The following is a 27,793-nucleotide window of genomic DNA, read 5'->3' as shown; positions in this document are numbered from 1 at the left end:
GCAGGAGACGGGAGCTGACGCCCGGCTTCTCCGCCCAGGTTTCCCCGGAGACGCCGGACGCCCCCGAGCTGCCCAAGCAGCCGGAGGCCGGGACGTTCGAGTGCCCGCTGTACCAGACGCCGCAGAGGTGCTCCGCGCCCGGCGCCGGTGCCCCCTCCAACTTCCTGACCGCCGTGTGCCTGCCCACGCGGAGGCCGCCCAGCCACTGGATCGCCATGCAGGTCGCCCTGCTGTGTGAGAAGAGTGAGTAATAAACTCCGGCCCACACATGCGTGTCCGTGCACGTGTAGTAGTGTGTGCTTACCTGCAGAAACACGTGTGCAGGCGGTCCCCCGTGGGCCGGGGGCGTCGCAAACGGAGGGAAAATGTTGGGGGTGTCATCTAAGGACCCCCGTTTCGGGCTCCGAGACCCCACAATCATACGCAAAGGACGCAGAACCAAGGCTCCCGGTCATCTCTCTTTATTTCCAACTTAAAACACAAGAAGCAGAATGCAGCTGGCAGCGGGCTCTTTCTCATTCGGGGAGGTGTCCCCCACAGTGTCTGCATGCTCTGAACTAGCGCGCACACTGCAGAGCCACGTGTGAAATCTATCGTTAAAACTCAACAGCAACACCATACTCATTAGATCTCGAATGATTAAGGTACTGAGAATTTAGATTTGCTTTCCATTACAGAACAATTAATAAGGCTCTGTGAACAGCTAAAGCTACCTGAGGCACATCTATGAGAGAGAAAGGCTTTTAAACATAAAGAAATATACAAAAATACAGTATAAACTGCATGAGCTCAGCAGTAGCAAAAACACAGTTTAATTAAAAAAGTCCAAAACATATAAAAATATTAGCCTGAAAGGGCAAGTCTTCAACCAGCAATCTGTGTAAAAATTTTTAAATAGGGACGTTACTCCAAAAATATATATTTATCCTATTTTTTTTTTTTCTATTTGCAACAGTTTATATAAGGCAAACAAACACCTGCAATTGAGGTAGAAAAGCCTTATTTGCAAACTTTGGATTAAGAAAAATACCTCCCTATGTATACCTCCCTATGTCTTTAACGGCATCTTCCACAGAATAGCAAATGAGTGCAGTTTCCGTAATTGTCATTCACGTCTTACTTTACAGAAGGTACGTTAAAATACTGCAAATGTTTTTGTTACCATACCCAGCTCCTGACAATTATTTCACATTCAAAACACTGTACAGAGAAACCCGAAGTCACCATATATTACATAAGGCTGTGTATTTACATCTCCGATGCCGGGTCGGAGGGCAGGGCAAGCTGCTGCTGCTAAGGGCGTCCCTCGGCCAGCGCCTCCGATCGCCCTCCTGTGCCATCTCAGGCCTAGTGACGCTCCCGCCTGCAGGGAAGTCTGTCCTGCGGCTGCAGCGGACACACACACTGAGGGTAAGAGCCAGCCGCACAACACGATCGGCATTTTAAAAACCAGACCCGTGCGCATCGGAAGTGTTCTTCCTGGGGCATCGAGAAGACTGTTTGGTTCACAGGCTTTTACAGACTGGAGTTTCCTATTAGGATGCAAAGTCTAAGGTCTTTGTTTTTCCCGGTGCTAAGTGGTAGGGTGCAAAGTCTAAGGTCTTTGTTTTTCCCGGTGCTAAGTGGTAGGGTGAAAGGCCACGCTCGGGGCTATAGGAGACTTACTGGGATCCACAGTCCTGGCTCAGAGGGACCTGGCAGGGCCTGGCCGCGGCTCTCCTCCGGGGGGCGGGCTAGTACACATAGGGGAGGAGGCGGTAGGGCACGCGCTGGCAGTACTTGTCCCAGGCGACGCCGTACTTCCGCCGGCACTGGCGCTCGTCCCGCGCCTCCCGGTGCACCAGCAGCACGGCGAAGTAGACCACGTAGAAGTAGGGCAGGGCGTGCTGGAAACCTGGCGGCGGGCGGCAGTCAGTGCGGCGTGACCACAGCGTCCCACACCCAACCCCCCGAGGGAGCCACAGTAACTGTTCCCTTCTCCGAGGGGGGGACCGAGGCCCTGAACCAGCTCAGGGGGTCCGCCCGGTGGGTGGCAGAGGCAGCATCTGCACCAAGAGCTCAGGGGAGTGTGACTAATCCACTCCGCCCCCCCCCCACCGTGATCAGGACCTCTGTCCTCCTGCTGCAGGCAAGCCTCCCGTCTGCCCGGTGCCCGGTGGGGTGGGGGCGGCCAGGCTGGCAGAAAGCAGAGCGCCTTCGCTGCTGCTGCAGAGCAGCGTCTCGGTGCGCACTGCATCGGGGATAAAAAGTTAACTTAATCCCCACATATGCTGCTTAGCCTAGAGCATGCGGCACCGTTTAAAACGTCACATTTGCTTTTGCAAGTTTCGAGGAAAACTTCAGGCTCTGTGAGTCCCTAACTCCCCTCCGAGGCACCACCCACGCTGTCCCAGCCAAGGACTCCTCTGTGGGCAGGCGGGCGGGCGGGCAGGCGAGTGCGCCCGCTGGTGCTTACCACACGGCAGGGACCAGGCCAGGGCCATGATGAGGTCGCCCAAGTAGTTGGGGTGGCGGACGAAGCCCCACCATCCGGAAACGAGAAGGTTCTTGCCAGTGGCCGTGTGGATGGTTTTTAAATCTGCATGAAAACAGAAACGTGTGTAAGGACATGCTGGCAAATAGACATAAGGTATTCTGTGCAATCCGCATGTTATAAATGTGACACCAATGCTTACGGGCAAGCTTCGGATCAGCAGGGTTTTTCCGGAATGCATTTTTCTGGGCGTTTGCACATCGGAAGATCACATACCCACACACTGTAAGTGAAGGATTTCACGTTACAATTTAGACATAGTTAAAGGCACCTGTTAATTTCACTTAGATAACTGTTTCTGAGCTCTGAGGAAATTTCCAAAATAGAGATTAATTTCACAAACTTCTCACAGCCCACGTGACAATACAGCCAGTCTGGATGGAGGATAACGAGGAGCAGGCCGCCGCCTCTGAGCGCTGTGCCTGCGGCCGGGACAGGACACTTTGTCCCTTAGAATCCAGCTGAGGCCCAGGCCCGCGTCTGCACTGACAGATGTGCCAGCGCTCCCCGCCGTCCCGAGGCAGCAGCTTTAGTTCACAGTGACCAGTCCCTGCCGCTCCCTGACTATGAGAGGAGTGGCAATCGCTGTGACTCACCTGTCTCACACCTTCCCACAGGCGACATGGAGAAACCAAACCAGGATTTCCTCTTCCGCCAGGGCCCCCCTGAAGCTCAGCGCCACCCCTCACCCACCCGCCGGTGGAGGGTGTCAGCGACAGTGCAGACAGAAAGCCCTCCTGCTCCCTCTGCCTCCCACCCACCAAATTCAGACCAAACCCCGTAGCCTCCGAGAGGGCTCTCGGCCAGTCCCGCTCTGTCCCCTCCACAGGTCTCCTGGGAGTCTGTTCCCCCGGGGGAAGGGGGGCCCTAAGGAGGCAGGACTCCCCTCCTTTCCGTCCACCGCGGGAACCGTCCCCACATGTGACCATCTTTTGAATTTAATTGAGTCGCTCCCTTCGATAGCTCAGCTGGTAGAGCGGAGAACTGTAGGTGAATTTAATTGTCTATAGATGCTTAGGTCGTGCACAGGGTTAAATTTAAAAGCAAAGTGTTTTATGTAAAAATCCTCTCTAGAGCAAATGGCCAGTTGCCACATAGGAGGCAGGGTGGGAGGTTAAGAAGCACAAACGGGCAGTTACACAGAGGCCTGGGATATAAAATAAAGACGTTCCCCCAGGGGGCTATGGGGGGAACTCCTTCTGAAGGACTGTGACTATCTAGTCACTACCCCGAATGCCCACGGTAACTAAAAACCTTAAAAACCTCCTAAGGAGCCTAAGCACGAAGCGTCCCTTCTCTTGGCAAACGCCTGTCACTCACCCACCACCGCTCCCTCCAGACTGAGCTCATCACGGCCACTTAGAAGGCGTGTGAGGTGAGCATGGAGGCAGCGGCCTCGGGGTGAGGTGAGCATGGAGGCAGCAGGCACAGCGGCCTCGGGGTGAGGTGAGCATGGAGGCAGCAGCCTCGGGGTGAGGTGAGCATGGAGGCAGCAGCCTCGGGGTGAGGTGAGCATGGAGGCAGCAGCCTCGGGGTGAGGTGAGCATGGAGGCAGCAGCCTCGGGGTGAGGTGAGCATGGAGGCAGCAGCCTCGGGGTGAGGTGAGCATGGAGGCAGCAGGCCCAGCGGCCTCGGGGTGAGGTGAGCATGGAGGCAGCAGGCCCAGCGGCCTCGGGGTGAGGTGAGCATGGAGGCAGCAGGCACAGCAGCCTCGGGGTGAGGTGAACATGGAGGCAGCGGCCTCGGTGTGAGGTGAGCATGGAGGCAGCAGCCTCGGGGTGGATAACACTCACGTTTCAGGGCGACGATGAGCGCGGCCAGCGGCCAGGACAGCTCGCTGGGGTGGCGGACCAGGTAGAAGGCCTGCAGGCTGTACACGAAGGGCACCCACACCAGGTCCCCGAAGGCCAGCATGAAGCCGAAGCCGTCGTGGATGATGTCCATGGTGGTCAGCACCGCCTCCTGCGGGCCCGGCGGAAAGACACATTAAACAGAGTCCGGCTTATAGTCCGATCTGTGAGGGGCTGCGGGGGGGGGCAACCTGGTTTCCCGCCTGTGGCTTCACCCGTCCCTCTGACAGGCCTCGTGTGCCCCCACCTCTGCCCTCAGCTAACGCTCCCCGGCCCAGGGCCGAGCGAGTGTGCCTGCACTGTGACCCCCGAGACATGGCGGTAAACAGCCGGCACCCGTGGCTCCCACCTCGCCCACAGCACCCTACGTCTGCCTCGGAGTCCGAGTCCAAGGCTGTTTGCTGGCGGAGTGACAGCATCGCCAGCTGCCTGTTTCAGGCCCCCAGGCACCATGTCATTTCCAATCAGAAGCTGCCTGGCAAGGCGGGCACTCCTCATGGTGCTTAGCAAAGCGGATGCCACCCGGTGCACTGGGTGAGCGTGAGCGGCGGGCCCTGGCGCTGCAGACACCCGGCACCTCTGTGCTCACCCCACGTCGCTTCGGAGCACCCCGGGCTGCCCTCCCTCCGGCCAGGGCCCTCACCCCCACGCAGAGGCCCTGCTGTGGGAGCCAGTTACCTCGTTCCAGAGCGCGTCCACCACGTACAAGAGCTGGAAGCCGTTCACCAAAACCATCGCCAGGGAGGGGGCAGCGCGGTGCTGTAGCTTCATCTCGGCCAGGAGCATCGCCAGGTTGATCACCACCTGAAACCAAAGCGCCGGAATCGTCAGTCCCCACGGCTCTGGGGAGGCCCCCCGCGCCCACACCTTCCCCAGCCCCCGCCTCAGAAATGAGACACGTCCCACGTGAACCCGACAGGTGCCTGAGGGCAGGAGGACGTGTCTGTGGTGGCCGGGCCCAAACGAATCACTCCACTGGACACCTGGCAGGTGGCTCAGGTGGAGGAACACCGTTCCATACACCGAGAGGTTGTAGGTTCGACTCCAGATCAGGACACACATGGGAGGCACCGATTTTTGTGTGTGTGTGTGTGTGTGTGTGTGTGTGTGTGTGTGTGTCTAAAAAATCAAAAACACATCCTCGGATGAGGGTAAAAGAAGAAGGCACTGGACTGACCCAAATTAAAGGATCCTCCTCAAGGGTCAGGGTCCCGGGAGACCAGGAAAGACTAGCGGAGACCAGAGCACAGGAACCAGGAAGTGCCCGGGGCTGCAGGGCCCACAGCCAGGCCCGCGGGGGGACTGTCCCAGTGCCCCATGCCGTCCTGGTCCCGCTGTGGCTGTGCCAGGCGCTGACACCGGGAAGCAGAGGGGGGGGTGGAAGGGGACTCTCTTTGTTGCGACTCTACCCGCCTGAAATACGTTCGTTCTTTTTCCTACGTGAATACGCCAACACTCTCACGTTCCTGCGTGAGCATAAACCAAACCCTTTTCCGGTTTAATAACCTGTAACAGGGCATCTTCTCCTCAGGACTACATTTCCCGTGAGAAAACACTTTAAGGAGACAGACTTAGGGAAAGCTGTAATTATTCCTAAAATACACCACCCACCGCTTCCTTAAAACTGCCTGCAATTCTAAGTCTGGGACCAATTTGCACGACCAAACTGAGAGTTAAAAACAACACAGACACATACCCAGCCCATCAGCCCGGGGCGCAGCTCACAGAAGTATTTGAGATCAAAAGTGCCGATCCGAGGGTTCAGCTCTCGGCCGATGAAGAAATCGTAGATGGGGTTTCCTGAGGAGGAAGAGCGCTTGTTCACACAGCGTTTGGGAAACACGCTATTCCAGACCCCTCTCACAAGGCTCAGCTGTCCTCCGCCCGGGGCCCACTCCCCCCTCTGCCCGCCCCCAGCGGGGGGCCCGGGGGCTGAGCCCCAGTGCAACGGGCCCCCCGGACGCGCCCCCTGCCACACGGCCAGGTCCCCGACTTTTAAGGGAACTAGAATTCTTTTTAATGTAGCTTATAATTTTTTTTAAATAAGCAACTTAATTTTCTTAATGCTTCAACACTTTAGGCCAGAATCAACCGATCTGAAATCTCTCCGTTGTGCTGTTTTTTAAAGGCTATTTATTACTTGGGACAAAAAATAACATTTGTCATAAATTATGACACTACTATCCATTGCTAAAACGCTACTGCTACTATCCGTTACTAAATGTCTTACTGTCCTCAAGTGACGACAAAAGGGAAGAGAGACAGGAAAGTATGAGGAAATATAGTTTCTTAATTTCCTTTTCTTTAAATATTTCTCCATCTTTTTGTCCTTGTTTCTCTTCCCCGCCCACGAACTGCAGCTGGGAAGGCACTGTGCACAAGCCCTCACCTGGGGATGGGGGGATGGGGGGGAGGGGTGGAGGGGGCGATGAGGTGTGGGGGGGTGGGGGAGGGAATGGGGTGTGGGGGGCTGGGGGGGGCAGGCCACGCTGCTCACCAGAGCTGGCTGGAGACAGGGCCCCCCGGGGCGCCCGCAGGGCCCGCGCGTACAGGTAGACGCTCAGGCAGGCGGCGAACAGCAGGGCCGCCAGGGCGAACTGCAGGAAGTGGTGGTACACGTAGCAGAGGTCCACGCCCCAGAAGACAGCGGCTCCCACGGCTGCCGACGTCAGGATGAAGGCGTAGAACCCTAGAAAGGCAGGAACACACGTCAGCCCCGCGGGTCGGGAGCCGGGTCCCATCACAGGAGACGGCAGTGATGTCTGTAAGTCCTAGCTTCACCGTCAGGCCCAGCGGGCGCGGGCGTGGGCACAGGCACAGGCACGGCCTCTGGCAGGTACTCTCTCCGATCTCTACACGCCGGCCGTGGCATCAACCGTCCACTGCGTGCCCCTCAGACCAGACAAGTTCTGTTTCTGTTCGGGTGTGATACACTTTGGGAGTTTACGCTCAAAGCTTCTGAGCGCTGTAAGCCACCCATTTGAGTCTTTAAAAAACTCACCGTTTAGTCTATACTGGAGTCTTCTCCCATCAGCCAGAGGCGTTCCTTCTACCACCTTAAAGGAGAAAAAAACTGAATGTAAGATCTTTTTTTAAAAAAAATATATTTTATTGATTTTGTACAGAGAGGAAGGGAGAGAGATAGAAAGTTAGAAACATCAATGAGAGAGTCATCGATCAGCTGCCTCTTGCACACCCCCTACTGGGGATGTGCCCTCAACCAAGGTACATGCCCTTGACCGGAATCGAACCCGGGTCCCTTCAGTCCCCAAGCCGACACTCTATCCATTGAGCCAAACCGGTCCCGGCTGAATGTAAGATCTTAAACACAGCACTTCTAATGTCCCTGAAACCCCTTCGCCCAGGACTGCCTTTTGGCAGGGAAACTTGGCCACAGGTTCAAACATCTTAATGGCAAACCCTTTGATGAGGCAAGCCCGCCCTCAGAATTGTGTCTTCATACGAGCCCAGTCATCAGCTCTCAGTGCAGGAGGCCATCCCAGGAGCCGGCCGCCCCAGCCACCCCCGCGCCACCCACCAGGAGACTTGACGGGCCTCAGGAGAGCCTACGTCTGGCTCAGCTCCAGCTCAGTGTCTCTGGGGCGTCCCTCTGGCCTGTGGGGGCCTTTGCCGCCCGGCTCGCCCACTCGCCCACCGCTCTGGCCCATGTGCCAGCGGACGGCAAGCACTGATACTGATTTGCTCTGCCATTGACACACATACGCCCCCCGACTCAGTCATTCCCAGGGCTCTGTCCCTGCAGCGGGAGACTGAGCACCAGGACTGGGAGCGCTCAGCTCTTCTCGGAACCCCCGGGTGCCCGGGCACAGGCATTGAGAAACACACCACTTGAACGGGATGGGTTCGAGGAAAAAGCCCTCTTGTCCAATGGCAGCCACATCTGACCACCCGAAATAACGACTGAAAACTGCAAGTAATTTTACATTTCAAACACTAACATGGTGTCATTTCCCGTGGGCTAAACGCCTTTACCCTTTCATTAGCTATGAAAAGGCCCTCGGGAGAAATGCAATGCCGTCTGAGATCACAGGATTAGCAAAACCCCACATGCTAATTCCAAATGATCCTTATCTATTAAAGGTGTCTCTCAAATACTGTGCTGGGCTTTTAGTTTCTCTCTCTCTCTCTCTCTCTTGTGTGTGTGTGTGTACAGATACAGACAAATAATTTAGGCATCAAAACTGCTTTTCTTAATAAGTCTTCTCTAGTTTGAGCTCACCTTGCCTAAAGTAACCTGGATTGTGATTTCACTGGAGAGCCTGCCTCGATCACAACCCTTCTCGCCACGGCCAAGGTGGAGGTGAGCTCCAAACACCTAAGCCTGCGGATCTACCCCGTCATTGTGTCCACCACTCCCAGCAGACCTGGTCCTCTGGCGGACAGACATTCGCAGAGCCCTAAGAACAAGGTCTTGCGGTGAATTATTTATTGCTCAGGATCTCATGTTCCTTTCAGTCTACCCAATACTCGACTGAAAGAAGAAAAACTACACTTAGCTACGAGGACGAATTTCAGACCCTGCATGAGGCTGAAAGAGCATAAAATGTTCCTGACAACAAACTTTGGAAAATCAGAAAAACTCATATTAAAAATGATAGCCTGGCTGGTGTGGCCCAGTGGTTGAGCATCGACCCGTGAGCCAGGGGTCACCAGTTCAATTCCCCGTCAGGGCACAGGCCTGGGCTGCAGGCTTGATCCCCATGATGGGATGTGAAGGAGCAACCAATGGATGCTTCTCTTTCATCTGTGTTTTTATCCTTCTCCCCTCCCTTCTCTCTAAAAATCAATAAAAAGGTATTTTTAAACGACATTTAAAAAATAGTGAAAAGTGCAGGCTGAACCCACTGAGCTTAGTAACTTTTCAATTGAACACTTTAAATCCTGTATCTGAAATGACATATACTGAGGGGGGTTTTTTTTTAACCTCCACCATTAGGCTGTTTTGCACAATAGTTTCTTCCTTTTGCAAAGTTACTACTCAAGAAACCTCAATCCGATTTTTAAAGCTCCACTCAATAGGCAGGTGTTACAGGATTCAAGGCTTATGAGACTTAGGAGACTCACTCAGAATCTTACCTTCCCGATGGGCAGCAAGTAGAACAGCGCCTGGACGGCGACCCAGAGGACGTAGGCCCCGAACGCTCTGGCTTCCCACAGCTCAGACAAAGCTGGCAGCGGAGGCGGGAAGTGCAGGAGGCCGGGCTCTCGCTGCCTGCACATCAACAGCAACAGGAAGAGGAAGGCGGGCAGGCCCAGCGTGATAAGAAGCACACCTGCAGGCAATCAGCAAGCATTCACGGCTCCGTTTTCAATCCAGTTTGGTTTTTTTTGTTTTTCAAGAATCCTTTGGGTTTTTTAAGGTCAGAACTCTAGTCTGGCTAGCTGTCTGAAACCAATTCCTAGTGGATCAACAAAAAGCCCTATTCTCAAGAGGTTAACAGCGGGGAAAGGAGGACTCATGTGATATTTTCAACAATAAAGATTTTTAAAAAAATGAAAAAGCCCTAATCTCTATCATGTCCTGCGGGCAGCAGCCCCGTGGTAAAGCAGCAGATGCCCAGCTCTGGGACAGTGGTCGGCAAACAGTGGCCCTCGAGCCACATGCAGCTCTTTGGCCCCTGGAGTGAACCTCAATCAGATTGAGGTCGCTTTTAGCAAAGGCCAGCTTAGGAGCACCCTAATTAAGTTAATACCAATGTGCCTACCTGTACAGTTTGAGTTTAAAAAATGTGGCTCTCCAAAGAAATGCCGATCGTGGCACTGTTGATATTTGGCTCTGTGGACTGACCAGTTTGCCGACCACGGCTCTAGGACACTGAAAATCCAACCACTGAGGAGCAAGCACGTGGACACCAGCAGACCGACGATGGGAACAGCTGAAAGCCGTCAGCCTGACCTTTAACACGGTCCGTTTCTAACTAAAGCAGCATCACGTGCACCTAACTGGGCCAGCCTCGGTGACGGGACGCCATCTTGGGGAGCCGCAGGGCCTGTGACCGTCTGGCCAAGAAGTCCTTTCTCTCTGAGCTCCTAACGCCTCAGCAGCACCGCCCACTTAGTAGCGCCAGCCTCCGACACCCCAGGTGTGTGACTCACCGTCAACCCGCCGGGCAGGTGGGGTGGCACCAGGCCCGGCTCAGCTCCACGGCCTCCCCTGCCCCTGCCCCTGCCCACCGGGCCCCGCCCCCTCAGGTCTGAGGACGAGCAGGTTTCCTGTCCCTCATCGCTCACGCCAACCTTCCTCTTATCGCTTCTCTGATCAAAACCTAACAGGTTGCTAAACGTTGTATCTATAGCCACTCTGGCACCCTTTCCACTCTATCGCAATCCTCACAAATGTTCCCACCTGCCCAGCTGGTGTGGCTCAGTGGTTGAGCATCAACCCAAGAATCAGTAGGTAGCCTGCAGGAGGCAGCCGGTCAATGATTCTCTCTCCCTGAAGTCAATAAAATGCTCCCAACTCAGGCCTTTGTACCTGCTGTTCCCGCCCCCCCTTTTTTTTCATCTTTATTGTTGACCTCTTCTAGCCTGCCCCTCCCTCTTCCCCCCACCCCACCCCACCCCTCGGCCCTTCACTCTCCTACTGTCTGGCCCACGGGTTGTGCATATCTGCACACAAATTCTTTGGCTGATCTCTTCCCGCCCATCCATCCCCCCCCCTCCTTCATCCCCCCTCCCCTGCCTTCCCTCCTCCCCGGGCTCCCTTCCACCTGGCTCTCTGCCCAGCCTGCTTCAGCTTCTTCAGAGAAAGGCCTTTCCTGTTCACTTTATTGCAACTCCCGCTGGCCCGGCCCGGCCCCCGCCCCCGGCCCCCCTCAGCCCGGCTCCGGCACCTACCCGGGACTCCGCCAAACTCCAAGTCCTTCGTCTGCGGGGCTGTCATTTCAAAGGTTCTCAACGACGTAGGTCCTTTTGTAACAATTTTTTCTTCCTCTAAGTCTATTTTTTTTAATTTGCTCTCTTCTCTTCTTGGACGAAGGCTGTACTGTGTATATGTATAACTACTTTCTTGTGACAAAGGGAACTGTTCCTGGTTAAAAAAATAAGAAGTACTAATTAGCTGTAATCAATAATTATCATTAATTAGCTGAAATTCATGCATGGGGCGGGGGGGGGGGGGGGGTGTTCCCTCAGCCCAGCCTGCACCCTCTCTAATCTGGAACCCATCTCACAATCCAGGACTGCTGGCTCCCAACCATTCACCTGCCTGTCTCCTGATTGCCCCTAACCACTTCTGCCTGCCAGCCTGATCAACCCCTAACTACTCCCATGCAGGCCTTGTCACCCTTAACTGCTCTCCCCTACAGGCCTGGTCACCCCTAACTGACCTCTCCTGCAGGCCTGGTCCTCCTACAACTACTCTCCCCTGCAGGCCTGGGTCCCAACTGCCCTCCCCTGCAGACCTGGTCACCCCTAACTGCCCTCTCCTGCAGGCCTGATCACCCCCAATTGCCCTCCCCTGCTGACCATCTTGTATCAGTCATCTTGTGAGCACATGGGGTTGTGGCCATCTTTGACCACATGGGGGCGGCCATCTTGAGTGTTCAAGTGACAGTCAATTTGCATATGACCTCTATTATATAGGATGCTACCACAGTAACTAACTCAGCATCATAATATAGCCATATACAAAGGATAAGTTTGTTAAATTACATTCGGTCTCAATTGAAGGACGGACTTTTAGAAAAGTTATGAGCGGTATTACGGCTTTCGATGCACTTCCGTAGGGTAAGTCCCTTCACCCAAGAGCATGCCGGCCGAGACCAGGGTGAGCCCGCGTACCTGCGCGCTCCTGTGCGGCATGTCGTTCCGCGCTCGCTGCTCCGGCTCCGCTCGCGGCTCAGGCTCCCCGTTGTGCCGGCTGATGCTGTTTCCAAACGGCTTCTAAAGAGAACAGAAAGCATTTAACCACACAGATCCTAACTCCTTAAAAAAAACTCCTGATGCTAAATCTTCCCTATTGTGATGAAGAAAATCAACCATCTTCACAGCTTTCCTTCTGCAGAATTCAGGATCAAAAGGAAAAGGAGTAAAATTGACTAGAATTTCCCAGTCTTCAAAAGATTGGATTTTACAGTATAGAGTCCACATTCGTTCTTTCGTCTTTTAAACATAATTAGACTGAGTGCTATCATTTCATTGTTCAGTAACAGATATTCTAATAATATCTGCTATGAGAGTTAGGGAAGTAAAAACTGGCCATTCTTTCATGAATTGGTTTTAAAATAAGATGAAAAGACATTCATTGCCCTAAAATAGCCCATAATGGGAAGTTAAACAGTGGGTGCTTCTAGAGTATTCCTAGGACCTCCACACTGCCCACTTTCCGAGCTGCATGGTGGCTGGGTTTATGTAACCTTAAGTGTCTGTCCTTTTCCCTGACTCAGTCCCCTTCTTGCATGTGCGTTCTCCTCCAGTGGTAGCTGGCTTTTCTTATCAGATGGGACAGGAAAAATGCTTCAGCTTGAAGAAGATTTTTTCAGGCAAAGCATGGCTGAAATCTGTCCCTTTGTTCCTTTGTAAGTCAGTGGCAAACTGCAATGCTAATAAACCAAGAGGAGGACAACAAATTAAAAGCCCAAGTCTATCACTGGGGAGGCCAGCTGGCAAAGAACAGCACTGATGCAGCATCAAGTTCAAATCCAAGTCCAACTGCAGCGAGCATGCACCATACACTGAGGTTTACCCAAGTGCCAGCGAGCCACTTCCCGACAAACGGGCCCCCCCTAAATACCGGGGGCAGCTACACTCTGTTTTCAAATGCCTGACCTCTGACCTATGACATGGCTGCAAATGCAACCCGCAACACACTGCTCACAATCCAGGGCTGCTGGCTCCCAACCACTCACCTGCCTGCCTGCCTGATTGCCCCTAACCACTTCTGCCTGCCAGCCTGATCACCCCCTAACTACTCCCCCTGCCGGCCTGATCACCCCCTTACTGCTCCCCTACAGGCCTCAGCTGACCCTAAGCTGCCTACTGCAGCTGGCGGGATGCTCGCACAACGAGGCCAAGTACTGAAAGGGATACAAGGACAAGGAGGAGGGGATGTTCACCGCCACACGCAGCCTCTGGCTGGTCTCTCCCGTCACACTGTCCTCGGGGCCACGGTGCGGACACGGTGGGTGCCGAGCGCTAAGGTTACACTGGGAAGACCGTGGCCACTAAATTCCACCAATGAGGATTCGGAAGTGGCACTCAGCACCTGCTCCTTCCCCCGCGCCCCCCGTCAGAGGGCCACTGGGAGGGTGGCCGGACTCACGAGCAATTATCAAAACGCAAGTCCAAAGGGTGACGTGAAAATCTCTGACGGTCACATTGGCAAAAGCTGCTGCTAAAATAATATCCAGAATGAGAAAATGGGCATTCACACATTACGCATGATGGCATGCACGGTCTTGACGGGATTTAGCAAAAGCCTCAAATCTGCTCTATCCATCTGAGTAGCAAAGGAAATATCAGATGTTGCATAAGGATATTTTGTTTATAATCATGAAAATTAAACAGGAAAAGCTAAATGTCTACCAATAAGGGAGCTGAAGTTAACAATTTTATTACATACATATAACGTGGTAGAATCCAAACAATACCATATAACAAAAATGAGTTGGAAAAATATAATGCAGAAGGCTATTTCAATTTTTAAAAGTTTTTAAAGCAAACAACAAAACAGTATGTACATATTCCATTTTTTAAGGCTATTAAAAAAATCTATGAGCATTTTATCCATAAAAGGTAAAATAAATGAATAAATGAAAAATTACCTTTATTGAATTCTTTTAAATTAAAAATAATTTTTGTTTGGGCTACTATCTAAAATATTCATTGTGCAAGGTCCTATAGGCCCCACCTACCCTGATGGTCCCAAGCTTGGACTTTTAAAGTAAATCCATTAAGACAATCTTTGAATAGGAAAAGCGATCGAGTATATAAATGCCAAGAGGGCCAGAACATATTTATTTTATACCTGAGCTTTTATAAGCTATAAAAACTTACTCAGTTCAAACTACAGTCTATGTCTATTACATATACCGTATTTAAAAACTGCTTTTTAAAAACATAACATTGACTAGCGGGTGTGGCTCAGGGCACATGCCCAGGTTGTGAGCTCCATCCCCAGTAGGGGGTGTGCAGGAGGCAACCGATCGATATTTCTCTATCCTTCTTCTCTCCCTAAAATCAGTATTTTTTAAAAGCATATTAAGAAGAAAAAAAAAAAACACACATACAATATTAAATAGCACTCATAACTTAAAAAACACTTTTTCATTGGCACTTAAAGGCATTGTACCTTCTATTCCAAACACCCATTTCTTCATGAGATCTTCCATAATCATCACCTTAGAACCGGATGTTTCACTGACATTTTCATATTACTACACAATCTGAGCGGCCAGACCCACAGGGAAGGGGAGCTGGCACAGACCACACACTGTAAGGACACACGTGCACACATACCAGCACCAGCGGCGTCAGCTTCACTTCCAGCACTTCCTTCCGCATCTCCTTGACGTCCACGTGGTGGGAGGCGGAGGCCGAGGGCTGGGAGGCAGAGGCCGATCGGCGGGCACTCTTGCCTGGGCGGCCGGGGGAGCGGGAGCGGCCGGGGGAGCGGGAGCGCGACCTTGACCGACTCCCCCGGCGTCTGGACGGAGAACTGGACGTGGAGCCACTTTTCCTTTGCCTGAAGGAAGCTAAAGGCTGGAGAGGGAGAAGGCAGGGCTTTACCGAGGCCACGCCGCACGCAGACGGGCCCCATTCGAGAGGCAGCAAAGGCCGTCCCTGGTGCCGTGAGCGCTGACCCAGCCGGGACACGCCGGCACCTGCCGTTGCTGATGCTCTCATGGCCACCGCTCAGGGGACCAAGGCAGCCCTCCCGCTGCGGAGTCTTTCAAGTGCTGCCAGACACGCATGTGTTTACACAACTGGCTGTACGCTGTCCCGAGAACAGAGACAAGAAGAGCTACAGTGACGCCGGTGGAAGCTGAGATGACGGGACGAAGGAAACCTGCACCCAAACAGGAAGGAGGACAGCAGCCCCACACACACGGGCACGGGCCGACCCTGGACACCAGTGCAACTTGCATAACTGCGTGAGCTTTTCCTGCCCGAGCCCGGGTTTCCAGGCCCTAGACCTGGGAGGCCACCGTGCTGGGTGGCAGGGGCTCGGCATGGCTTTGCAGCTTCTAACTGACTGCAAACAAAACCAGAAGAGACTCGGGGACCCGTGAGAACGATCTGAAGCTCCCACTGCAGAGCCGGGAAATCAAGTTTAGCTGGTGCACAGCCACGTCTCCCCTCCGGCTGCCCAGAGCCGCCCGCACGCAGACGGACAAGCCCGCAGAGCCCGACTATCCAGCCTGGCCCTTTGTTCACACGCTCTGCGGCCCCGCCCTGGCACTCATGCTGTGGTGCCAGGCTGTGGGTCAAACACTGGCTGCTGCTGAGCTGCAACAGGGAGGGAACTGCGAAGAGGTGTGGTGAGAAATTTGTATGGCATTTGATAGAGGAATTTTCTATCTGTTAGACCCAATAACAAAAAGAACTGATTTCTTACATCTTTTTCCTTTGTCACTTTCACGGTATCTATATTAATAAGAGGGTAATATGCTAATTAGACCATGAGACCTTCCAGAAGTCCTTGCAGACAAAGCCATGGTGGCGGGGCCGAGGCAGAGCAGTTAAGGGTGATCAGGCCAGGAGGGGAGGGGAGTTGGGGGTGATTAGGCTGACGGGGAGCAGTTGGGGGCAATCAGGCCAGCAGGCAGAGTGGTTAGGGGTGATCAAGCAGACAGGCAGGTGAGCGGTTAGGAGCCAGCAGTCCCGGATTTCGAGGGGGTTGTCTGACTGCCAGTTTAGGCCCAATCCCACAGGGGTCTCAGCTTGGAGAGGATACAGGCTGGGCTGAGAGACACCCGCCCCCCACCCCCGCCGTGCGTGCACGGGTCCACTAGTTTTACATCAGTGCTTCCACGTCACGGATCAGGTATTCAAGGCCCAGGCCCTCACCAGACTTCACTTTAATGAATGTCACTCTCCTGGAGGACTCCCCAGCGTGCGGGATGAAGCCCAACCCCCCCAGTTCTGACCCCCCTCTGCGGGCCTGTGCCCCCCACACCCTGGCAGCACTCCGTCTGTGTCCCCAGCCCCAGGCCTTCGGCTGCTGCCCTCTGCAGAGGCCGCCCCTCCGTCCCCTGGGTCTCTCCCGTTCTGTCTCAGCGCGCAGCTCAGCAGCTCCGGAGCCAGCGCCTCTGAGAGCCTCCCCTGGAACCCAGAGCCGTCCCTGACCCGCCACAAGGGCCTGTCACCCGGGATTCACCCAGGACCCTGACCCGGGAAGCACCGGCTCAGGAGCAGGGCTCCGGGTCTCAGTCACACGTCCCCGGAGCCACAAACGGAGCCAGACCGACCGCTCTAACCTCAAAACCACAGGCGGGTACGTCACCCGCTCGGCACACACCCCCCCAGGGAGCAAGCGAGCACCTACCTTGATGTCACTCTCCTTCAGCTCCAGCTCCGTCCCGTCCTTGTACTTGACCGTGTACAGCTGGGACTTGCCGTCATGGCTCAGAATTTCCACTTCGTAATAGAGGGAGCTCCCCGGCCACCGGCCTCGGACCACCTCGCCATCCGCAAACTTCCTACTGGGCATCTTTGAAAGTCAGGCTGAGCGGTTTTAGAGATAAAAAGGGGGAGTCAGTGCAATACACACTTACATTTGTCTTTTTTTTTTTTTTTTTTTGCAGATTGGACACTAAAAAAAAAAACTTTCCAAAATGTTAACTGGTTAAGATTTTAGGGCCAAAAAAGTCACTGGAGGGGAGGGGGCACCACCCCTTATTTTATAGGCGAGAAACTGTTCTGGCGAGAGCACAGCACAGGAGTCCTCTCCGCCCGCAGTGTCTCCCTGGGAGTCGCTCACACAGGACAGGTCACTCCCAGGTCCATGTGACCCTCAGGAGTAACCGGCCACACATGCATGGCTGCCCATGCGACACCCTGTCCCCTCCAGTGACATGTTGCTTGCCCATCCACAAGGCATAATCTCACAAGGGCTTCGTTTCCTGCTTTATAAATGTGTATCTAGTCTTACAAAGACTTAAAAAATACATTCAGTTTTTAAGTATAATTACCTTTACTTAAAAACAACCAACCGTGAAACAGACTGCCTAGAAAAACCAAGGACGTATAATTAACATTATTATAATATAGCCCATCAACAGGGAGAAAAAAATTCCAACTCTCTAATGAACAGCAGATCTGAGGGTCTTTCTTTCAAGTTTCCAAGTCTCACAGCTGAAGTTCAAATGCATCTGAGTAACGGCCTCGCTCACCCCCCGGCTGCCGCACACCTGGCTCCCGCGCCCGTTAGCACATCCTTCGCCACGGCACCAGAACACGGCGCACACGCCTGTACACACGACATGTGAAGCCACAAGCAACCACAGACACGGCTCCTCCCAGGAGGCCCGTGTGCCGCCCTTTTTCAAACATCAGCTGCCGGCTGGGCGCTCTGGCTCTCAGGCGGTCGGCGGACTCACAGTCCCTGCGGCCGAACCCGGGCCTCGGACCTCCAACACCAGCCACACTAGCCTGCCGTTACCATAGAGACGAAGAGGCAGGCGGTTACCATGGAGAAGTCTCTCCCTAAATCACCTTCAGCTCACCAGCTACGCCATCCATCGGACATACCACCGGGGCCTAACAGGATTCACCCCTCCCCAGCTCCTGCAGAGAGCTGATTCGGTAACAAGAACAACCGAGAACAACCCTCAAGAACTTCTCAAGACTGAAGTTGGCTAAGGAGAACGTTACCCTCCCCCGCCCGCCCAAGGAAAAACTCGTTCACAAGCACCAGGTTGCTTCAGTGAATCACCGGAGAAAAGGCTTAATGAGCTTCCCTTGTTGAGAAAGATAGCAGGGAGGCGGGAGATGAAAGGAAACACACCACTTATCTGGCGATTAGAGGGTGGTTAGAGGTGCCGGGTCATTCACACTGCGGTAATGGACGGCTTCTTCCCAGCCTGCCCAGACGGAGATAGAGACGGCGGGATGGCTGGTGAGATGGCGGGAGGGCTTGGGGGTGATGAACCGGCTGGGCCTGGAGCCCAGGGGACCATCCCGCCTGGCTGAGGAGTTCCTAATGGGGCCCTGGGGCAGGCGGGGCCGTGGACACCTTGGGACACGGGGGAGGGGCCCAAAAAGGGAAGGTGACAGCGGCAAGCTGTGCCAATTTCAACATGGAGCGTGAGCTCCGAGTTCTGAGAAAGAGGAAGGAAGTGGGCCCTCCTCTCCTCGCTGCACCCCCCTTCTCCCTGGACCCCCTCCGATCACACCCCCGTTAGTGACACTGGCACTCCGACGCCGGCCCGCCGGGGGAGAGAAGGCAGTCCCTCCCGTCTTTCTGCGTAAAGATGCCATTCGAGCTTCAAGCAGCTCTCTGCAAACTTCTGAACCCGTCCTGACCGCCTCCGTGCCTTTCAGAAGGCATTTAACGTCTTTCTGCGACCCTTTAAATATCTGGGGTTAAACACACGGAGAGATCTGGTGGACCCTGTGAGGTCTCTAAGCTCATTTTTTTTTTTTTTTTAATTAAGAACTGGGACATGAGAGCGACGCCCCACAGGGCGGTTGAGAGAGAAAAGGCAAACCGGCTCTCCTGAGGAAGCCACCCCACACCCGTTCCCAAAGGTGACAGCGCACCCCCGCCCCCACCCCCACCCCATCCCCTCCCCCACCCCCATCCCCACCCCACCCCTACCTCCACCCCCACCCCCACCGCCACCTTCACCGCACTGTGCACAGAGCCACGCACTCACACCCTCCCAGCCCCAGGCCAGAGGGGACTGGCCAGGAAAGGACTTCCCATACCACCGGGCCTCCCCGCAGGGGGGCCAGGGACCCGGGAAGAGGCTGCCCGGAGGTGTGACAGCCAAGCGGGTCCGGAAGAACTCCGCTCGCTCTGATCACCACGTCCGTCCCCCCCCCCCCAGGAGGCCCTCCCTCAGGCCTCTCCCCGGGAAGCCCCGGGCTGGCTAACGTCAGTGTCACTGTGATGAGTATCTATCAGCTCCACAGCCGCTGCTCTCTGTGCTGCCAGAGGAGCCCTGGGGGATCTGGTCCTCTCGCCTTCACTTCTCCAAATCAGTCTCAACGGAGCAGAAACCGGGAGGTTCGCATGGAGTTTGACAGCTTCGCCTCCACCCGGGAGCCCAAGGCGGGCCCCACCAGGGAACCCCCCCAGCAGGGACCCCCATCCCCACCCGCCCTGCGCTGTACCCCCTGCTCAGGATGCAAAGGCCACCACCTCCGGGCTGCATGGCCGAATGGCCTGGCTTTCCCCCTAAGAAATAAAAATGGAAAGAGAGAATCCTTCCTCTCCTACTCATCCCCTTTCCCTCCTCTCTCCACATCCCTGGACGCGGGGCTCAGTCTAATTTAGGGTCCCGCCGCTGCCCTCCCGAAGCCCCCTCTCCCCCACCCCCCCTCCTGTCCTTCGCATCACTTGCTGCCAAGCGTGGTTCCAGATTGGCTCGTGTTTTTTATTTTTAAAAAAAATACATTTTATTGATTTTTTAAATTTTTTACAGAGAGGGAGGAGGGAGAGGGATAGAGAGCTAGAAACATCGATGGGAGAGAAACATCGATCAGTTGCCCCCTGCACACCTCCTTCTGGGGATGTGCCCGCAACCAAGGCGCATGCCCCTGACCGGAATCGAACCCGGGACCTTTCAGTCCGAAGGCCGACCGACGCTCTATCCACTGAGCGACACCAGCCTCGGCTGGATTGGCTCGTGTTTCCTGTCTGCCAGGCCCCCCGAGGGCTCGGAGCAGCCGGCTCCCTCCCTCCCGCAGCAGGTGAGCACGCACCCGGGCCCCCACGGGCCCCCACGGGCTCCCCGGCTGCCCCCGTCCATCGCCCGGGCGCTGTCCAGGGCGCCCGGCCTGACCGCCCAGCAAGCAGCTCGTGCAAGGCGCAGGCCCCGGTGCAACCGAGCGCTCGCTTCCTGTGCGCCCCTCGGGGCTGCTACAAAGTTTTAAAACTCTTAACAACTTGAAGGAAAACAACAAAACAAAACAAAACCACCACGCAATGGAGCTTTGGGGGGAGCGCGCCAAGCTGCGCAAAGATCCGTGTCGGGGCCGCGCGCGCGGAAGCACCTGGCGAGGGGGCGCCCCCCCAACACCAGCGAGCGGCGCCCCGGGGACCCGGCCTCGACCCCGGGGGCCAGGGGCGCCCCGGCCACGACCCCCGGGACCAGGGGCGCCCCGGCCCGCGCGGGGGAGTCACCTCTGGGCGCCCCGGTCCCCGGCTCCCCCACGCCAGGCAGGACCCGCCGCCGAGCCACCCGTTACCCGTCCGAAAGGCGCTGGGAACGCACCGGGGGGAAGAGGGGGACCCCGATCCCCCAAACCTCCCCCCCACCCACCCACATCATCCCCGGACACCGACACGGCGGCGGCGCGTCCAACATGGAGGGAAACGTCCCCCCCAACTTGCAGCCGCAGCTCCATTTCCGCCGCCGGCCCGGCCGGGCCGCGCGCGCACCGTTCCAGCCCCGCCGCCCGCTAGCGAGCGGCCCGGAGGCGGGAGGGAGGCCCGGCGAGGGCGAGGCCGCAGCGCGGCCCGGCGCCCGGGACCCCCGCCCCCCGCGGGCCTCTCCCGCCCGCACCGCCCCCCGCCCCCCGCCCGGAGGCCGCCCCGCGGGGAGCCGGGCCGGGTGGGGGCGCTCACCTGCGCCGGGGTCCCGCGGGGACACGCACAAACTCCGCGAGAGCCGCCGCCGAGCTGCTCCCCTGCGGCAGGTCCGCGCGCGCGACGTCGGGGGCGCCCCCCCCCCCTGCGTCCCCACGCCCCGGGCGCGCGCTCTTTAGCCCCGCCCACTCCCCCGCCCCTCAGAGGGGTATCCGAGGCTCCCATTGGCTTCTCGCCCTTTTGAATCGTCCCCGGCGCTGCTGATTGGCCGCGCGCAGTGGCGCCTCCGCCCCGCCCCGCGACGGCGGGAGAGAGGCCCGGCGGGTCCGCCCGGGTGCCGCCCCGGGCGCTTATCTCGGAAGCGCAGGGGGGCCCTCGCGCTCCCCGCCCGCCCGTTCCCGCCACTCGCAGCAGAGGGTGTGGGGTGGTTTGGGGAGAGAGAAAAAAAAAAAAAAAAAAAAACCTGCAAATTAGAATTCTTAGAGCGACCACTGCAGAGAGCGGAGGTGCATTTGGTTAAAACAGCATCCGCGCGCTCCTCACCGGGTTCCATCCCCCGGCACCTGCGGGCCGAGCTGTGGCTCCGATCTGGGGCCCGCGGGCGGGAGGGGGCCCCGAAGGAAGGTCCCAGAGTCCCCCCTGCAGCTCGCAGGGCTCCCACGATAAGAGATGCGGTAGGAAATGGTCCAGAACGCAGCAGGGCACGGAGCGAGGTGCCATTCCACCTGCTTCCCGCCAGTCTGGTGTTTTTTTTTAATTTTTTTAATTTCTTTTATTTAATTTCTTTTTTTAATTTCTTTTTTTTAAATTTTGATTATGATAGCACATAATTGTCCTCATCCCCCCATTCCCATCCCAAACCCCTCCCCCCCATACCTCCCCCCTCCCGTTGTCCATGACCACCGGTTAGGCTTATATGCACACACACAAGTCCTTTGGTTGATCTCTTCCCCTTCCCGCCAGGCTGGTGATGATGGTGATGATCAGACTTGATCCAAAACGCCGAGTCATTCATTCATCACCCGGTGACCCCCGAGCCTGCCTGCCCTGGGTCCCAACCCTTTCTTTTCCCTCTCCTACAAGTTATCATGGGTTAGCTGGCTTTCTTCCCATTGAGGTCCCAGAGTTTAAAGCAGTCCGAGTGAAGTTCCCCATTTGGCAACGTGGTTTTCATCAAAGTTGTGGGTTTTTTTTTTTTTATTAATTTTTAATATATATATATTTTATTGATTTTAAATTCATTCTAGATTCTCTTTTTTTTTTTTTTTTTTTTTTGGTATATCTAGTCCTTTGGCCGTGGTAACTGAGAACATGAGAACTCTTGCACCTGACGCTGGACCATCAATGAAAAAGCCCACTTGTCATCGGCTTGGGGACTGAAGGGTCCCAGGTTCGATTCCGGTCAAGGGCATGTACCTTGGTTGCGGGCATATCCCCAGTAGGGGGTGTGCAAGAGGCAGCTGATCGATGACTCTCTCTCATCGATGTTTCTGACACTCCCTCTCCCTTCCTCTCTGTAAAAAAAAAAAATCAATAAAATATATATTTTGAAAAAAAATTGTAAATAACTAGAATCAGCTTAGTTCACATCCCGCCTTAAAAACTACCCCCGAAAGACATTTTTTAAAACAACTGACTCTGGTAGCAGAGAAGCTACCTGGAGACTATTGTTAATTTCTGGAAGGAAGCGTATTACGAAAAATCAGTTGACTATCTAGGCCACTTCCTCAATAAAGGAACTATTGGTATTTTCCTTTTCTTAAATAAAGTTTTACTAACTTGAGAGAGGAAGGGAGAGGAAGAGAGAAACGTCAATGATGAGAGAAAATCATTGATTGGCTGCCTTCTGGACACCCCCTACTGGCGATCAACCCCTGGTCTGAGTGTGTATGGGAGGCAACCAGTAGATGTGTCTCTTTTTCTCCCCCTCCCTCCCACTATCTCAAAAAAAAAACACAAAAAAATCAATGGAAAAATATCCTCCAGTGAGGATTAACAAAAAAATAAATAAAAATAGCCTACCCTGTGTTTGGGTGAGTTGGAAGTCCTAAAATACCCCCGGGGGGGAAAAATGTCACCCCTGAAGCATGACACTCCAACACTCCTCTGGACCTTTGCCAGTTCTCTGTCCCTTTGAATATTTATCTTTCCTTTCCCGCCTACGCCACCCTCAGGGCCAACAGAATCCCAGCCAGGGCCCCAGACAAGCCACTCTCTGTCCCACCACTTAGAATGTCTTCTCTTCCTCTGGCCCCGTCCGTCCTGCCCAGGCCCCCTGCCCTCCTCTCTCCTGCCCCCATGATGCGGCCACACTCACCAGTCACAGCCTCACGCATTCTGGGCATCGGCCCTCCCGGTTGGCAGGAAGCTTAATGCGTGTCTCCTGGTGTCTCTCCCCTTCTAAAGAAAGGAAGAGTTCATTCATTATGAAAATCTGACTATGGAGTTTTCCCACCTTCTGGGGCTAGTGTCTGAGCTTCTGGAGCAGGGGTCCTCAAACTTTTTAAAGTGGGGGCCAGATCACGGTCCCTCAGAGAGCTGGAGGGCCGGACTATATGAACTACTAATTCCTACTGTAACACCTTGGCTGCGCTCACTGCCCAAAAAACCTGGCGGGCCAGATCAGACTCCTCTGCGGGCCGTAGTTTGAAGACCCCTGTTCTGGAGGCTGGAGGAAGACAAGAAGCTGGAGGCTCAGTGGATAGAGCATCAGCCTGCGGACTGAAGGGTCCCGGGTTGGATTCCACTCAAGGGCACAGGCCCGGCTTGCAGGCTCTATCCCCAGAAGGCGGAGAGCAGGAGGCAGCTGATCAATGGTTCTCTCTCATCCCTGAAGTTTCTATCTCTCTCCCTCTCCCTTCCTCCCTGAAATCAATAAAAATATATTTAAAAAGATGAAAACAGCCGGAACCGGTTTGGCTCAGTGGATAGAGCGTCGGCCTGCAGTCTGAAGGGTCCCAAGTTCAATTTCAGTCAACAGCATGTACCTTGGTTGCGGGCACGTCCCCGGTAGGGGGTGTGCAGGAGGCAGCTGATTGATGTTTCTCTCTCACCGATGTTTTTAGCTCTCTAACCCTCTCCCTTTCTCTCTGTAAAAAATCAATACAATATATATTTTTAAAATTTTTTTAAATAAAAATGAAAAACAGCCCCATCCAGGGCTATCTGACTCCACAAAAACCCAGCCTCTCCTCCTCATCACCCCACAAAGTGCCTGCTTTCCCCCGGAAGGGCCTTTTCCAGCAGCTCCCCTGGGAATTGGGTTCTATCGCCAAGAGAAAAAATAAACACAAGAGGTCACCACACCGCTTCATGCAGAAATAGAAAGTGAACCCATAAGTCACCATCAGAAATGGGGAGTGAACCCACGTTAAATCCCAGCCGAAACCGGGGTGGCTCAGTGGAGAGAGCGTCGACCTGCGGACTGAAGGGTCCCAGGTTCGATTCCGGTCAAGGGCATGTACCTTGCTTGGTTGCAGGCACATCCCCAGTTGGGGTGTGCAGGAGGCAGCTGATCAATGTTTCTAACTCTCTATCCCTCTCTCTTCCTCTCTGTAAAACAATCAATAATATATATATATATATATATATATATATATATATATATATATATATATTTTTTTTTTTTTTTTAATCCCAGAGGTCAGGCCGTGTGTGAGGTGGGCTGGGCTTGCCACACGAGTCGTGAGGGTCCTGAAGGCAGGGCGTGCTGAGCAGGGAGTCTGGGTGGGTGGCCTCACTATTGTTCAAGGGGTTCCTCTGCTCCACCCCCGGAGTGAGAGTGCACGTGAGCAGGAAGTGGGCAGAGCTTGCTGCGAGGCCCGGGTTCGTGCAAGGGGCACAGCCACGGCCTCACCCCTGCGGTCGGGCTTATGCTGCAACGTGCAAACCAGGAAGCCTCTCTGAGAGGGGGCTGATGGGAAAAAGTCTGTCCTCCACAGGAAGCACCACCCCCACCCCGGCCCCCGCAGCTGGCAAAAACCACTGAACTTTGGAAACATCCCCCCAAATGTCATCAGAACGGGGCAGCCAGAGAGTGCGGACAGGAGCGCAATTTGATGTTTTAAACACTGCGTCTGCTTTTGCTCCAAAAAAAAACCACTACCAGCCCCTCCCTGTGGTCTGATAGTGTAAGAAGCAACAGGAGTCCCTTGCTGGTAGGAGACAGCAGACATGGATGCCCGGCCCCCCGGCCTGGGGCTCAGAGCATTTCAGTGTGGGGAAAGCCACCCCGTGTGTCTACATCTGTGGGTCTGCTTGGTCTGGCACACCTGTTGGGCAGTCCGCGAAGTTCACGGATGGTGGAGGATCGCTGCCTGGGTCGGAGCCAACAAAAAGTCTAGAGCGTGCGCTGCGGACAGGCTGGCCAGGAGACTGCTTCTTACCAGAACGCTGCTGGAGAGGAGAGGCCAGAGTCCGAGGAGGGCTTTTTGCCAATCGAGGACAGACGTTCTGACAGTCGGTGAAATGGAGAACCCGATGGAGCCACAAAGAGACGAACCCTCTGACAGCCACAGGGTTGAAGGCATCCTGAGCAGAGGCAGGGGGATCTCACTGGCAGCTCTGCCACCTGCTCCAGCTTCTCCACCTGCTCCAGCTTCTCCACTTGCTTCTGCTGCTCCACCTGCTCCAGCTGCTCCACCTGTTCCAGCTGCTCCAGCTGCTCCACCTGCTCCAGCTGCTCAGCAGGTAAATCTGCCCAGAAAGACAAGACTGGGAGTGACCTGCACACTCATCTCGGGAACTGTCGGAGTGCTATCTGTGGACATGGTTCCTCCGTGCTGCCCGTCCTCCTTGGAGATCAGACCCCACTCCCTATCCTTCCAAGCACACGCCGCAGGCGGAATATCATGATGACGGTTCCCGGGGACCCCCGGGGGTGGGGGTGGGGTGGGGGTCTGTGCTCCAGCCAGTCGGGACCCTGGTGCCTTGGATCTTTCCCGGGTTTTGGGTATTGGAATAAATACCAGGCTCTCGGAGGAGCGGGAAGGCCGCCATGGGAAATCCCGGGAGGTGGAGTCCTCCAGGCCCGGGCCTGGCTGGCCAGGGTCACCGCTCGCCCCTGCCAGCCACTCCAGATGCTTCCTGAAGCCCCCTCCCTCCCCTCCGGCCTTGGCAGGCCTGGCTCCACTCGGTTTCTGAGAACAAAGAGAAAAGCTGTGTGTGGGCGGAGCCTGAGACACGTGGGAAAGCCATCACCGTGGAATGTAAACGGGCTGGCGCTGAGGTTCCCAGAGGAGCCGGCCGCATGGTGCCTGGGGTGGAGGGACCACTTCCACAGGAGGGGAGGGTGACAGGCCTGCAGAGACCCAGGACTCACCGCCCAGGCCACGGCAGGAGGGACACCTGGGGGCGCGCTGGGTGCTGGAGAGCTGGTGAGCCTGTCCCCAGGCAGGCCCCAGAGGCCCCTGCCCTTCCCCTCGGACCCAGAGCGCCCCCTGGCCAGATCTTAAAGTTTAAACATCTGACTACAAAACAGTCTGTACCTAATCCAGCTTTTTGAAGCCATTAAAAACCAGTGTGTATTTTATCCAGGGAGGAAAAAAAAAAAAAAAAAAAAAAAAAAAATATATATATATATATATATATATATATATATATATATATATATATATATATATATATATTTAACATTAAATGAAAAGAAGGTTTAAAAGACCCTATTCAAGTATTTTTTTTACTTAAAAATCGGTCTTCTACCTAAAATATTCACTGTGGAGCCCTAGCCGGTGTGGCTCAGCGGCTAGAGAGCTGGCCTGTGGACTGAAGGGTCCCGGGTTCGATTCCAGTCAAGGGCACAGGCCCGGGTTTGTGGGCTCTGATCTCCAGTGTGGGGGTGTGCAGGAGGCAGCCCATCCATGATTCTCTCTCATCACTGGTGTTTCTATCTCCCTCTCTCCCTTCGTCTCTGAAATCAGTAAAATTATATTTTAAAATAAAAAATGCAGCCGAAACCGGTTTGGCTCAGTGGTAGAGCATCGGTCTGCGGACTGAAAGGTCCCAGGTTCGATTCCAGTCAAGGGCATGTACCTTGGTTGCGGGCACATCCCCGGTAGGGGGTGTGCAGGAGGCAGCTGGTCGATGTTTCTCTCTCATCGACGTTTCTAGCTCTCTCTCTCTCTCCCTTCCTCTCTGTAAAAAAATCAATAATATATATATATATATATATATATATATATATATATATATGTAAAATAAAATAAATGAGATGAAGAATAATATCAAAATAAAAATAGTAACCGAATCATAATTTAAAAATAAATAAATTAATTAATTAATTAAAAATACAAATAAATAAAATACTCACCGTGGAGGGCCTGGGGCCAGGCACGCCGTGTCTGATGGCGGAGCGTGTGATGTGGGGGGTCCCGGCCGCTTCGACCAAAGGCCCTTCCCAGGGGCGGCGTCGGCCCTGCCGCCTTTCAAAGACGCCTTTAACGGCCCACATGCTGTTGCCGGGAAGAAAATAGTATCGCTGGCATCTGGGGGGGCGTGGGCGGGGGGCTGCTGCAATGAGGACCACAGGAAACTGATTCCCACGGACTCAGGGGCTCCAGGGGTAGACACGGCAGATAACCTTTAGAGCAGTGTTTTTCAACCTTTTTTGGGCAAAGGCACACTTGTTTCATGAAAAAAATCACGAGGCACACCACCATTAGAAAATGTTAAAAAATTTAACTCTGTGCCTACATT

General features: G+C 54.6%; 2 protein-coding genes and 1 long non-coding RNA gene across 9 annotated transcripts in view; 2 read left to right on the top strand and 1 right to left on the bottom strand.

Annotated features, from left to right (window-relative positions):
- The window catches only part of DNAH14 (dynein axonemal heavy chain 14), a gene marked incomplete at its 5' end in the record, with an annotated part of 100,450 nt that extends 99,609 nt beyond the window's left edge, over positions 1-841 (top strand). The window contains one exon of the mRNA XM_084868502.1: positions 39-841. Coding sequence (XP_084724628.1) covers positions 39-251 — 213 coding nt within the window. The 3' untranslated portion in view covers positions 252-841. The remainder of the gene's footprint in view (positions 1-38) is intronic.
- Positions 446-26,214, bottom strand: LBR (lamin B receptor). 7 transcript variants are annotated; one of them, XR_014793586.1, is made up of 16 exons: positions 19,276-19,384; positions 18,353-18,428; positions 16,892-17,070; positions 14,863-15,105; positions 12,187-12,288; positions 11,242-11,434; positions 9,481-9,677; positions 7,385-7,439; positions 6,881-7,072; positions 6,080-6,183; positions 5,062-5,187; positions 4,327-4,495; positions 2,676-2,756; positions 2,456-2,578; positions 1,640-1,894; positions 446-1,594 (listed from the first exon to the last, which is right to left on the bottom strand). XR_014793586.1 is itself a non-coding variant. In XM_084868711.1 (15 exons), exons 3-15 carry the CDS (start codon positions 17,054-17,056, stop codon positions 1,734-1,736), a joined length of 1,911 nt encoding a protein of 636 aa, XP_084724837.1. In that variant the 5' UTR covers positions 17,057-17,070; positions 18,353-18,428; positions 19,276-19,384; the 3' UTR covers positions 446-1,733. The 7 variants fall into 7 exon arrangements, 5 of the variants coding, with proteins under 5 accessions (XP_084724837.1, XP_084724838.1, XP_084724835.1 ...); XR_014793585.1 differs by lacking the exons at positions 18,353-18,428; positions 19,276-19,384 and adding an exon at positions 21,140-21,252; XM_084868711.1 differs by having other exon boundaries at positions 446-1,894.
- Positions 2,763-4,382, top strand: LOC311614201. Its single transcript, XR_014793602.1, has 3 exons — positions 2,763-3,908; positions 3,980-4,134; positions 4,286-4,382. It is a non-coding gene; the product is annotated as an uncharacterized lncRNA (long non-coding RNA).
- Positions 26,215-27,793: the final 1,579 nt, after the last annotated feature.

This window comes from Pipistrellus hanaki (assembly GCF_964339955.1).
Source record: "Pipistrellus hanaki genome assembly, chromosome: 20".
In the NCBI taxonomy this organism is placed as follows: domain Eukaryota; kingdom Metazoa; phylum Chordata; class Mammalia; order Chiroptera; family Vespertilionidae; genus Pipistrellus; species Pipistrellus hanaki.
The sequence above is the reverse complement of the archived record's forward strand: the minus strand, read 5'-3'. Positions and strand labels throughout refer to the sequence as shown.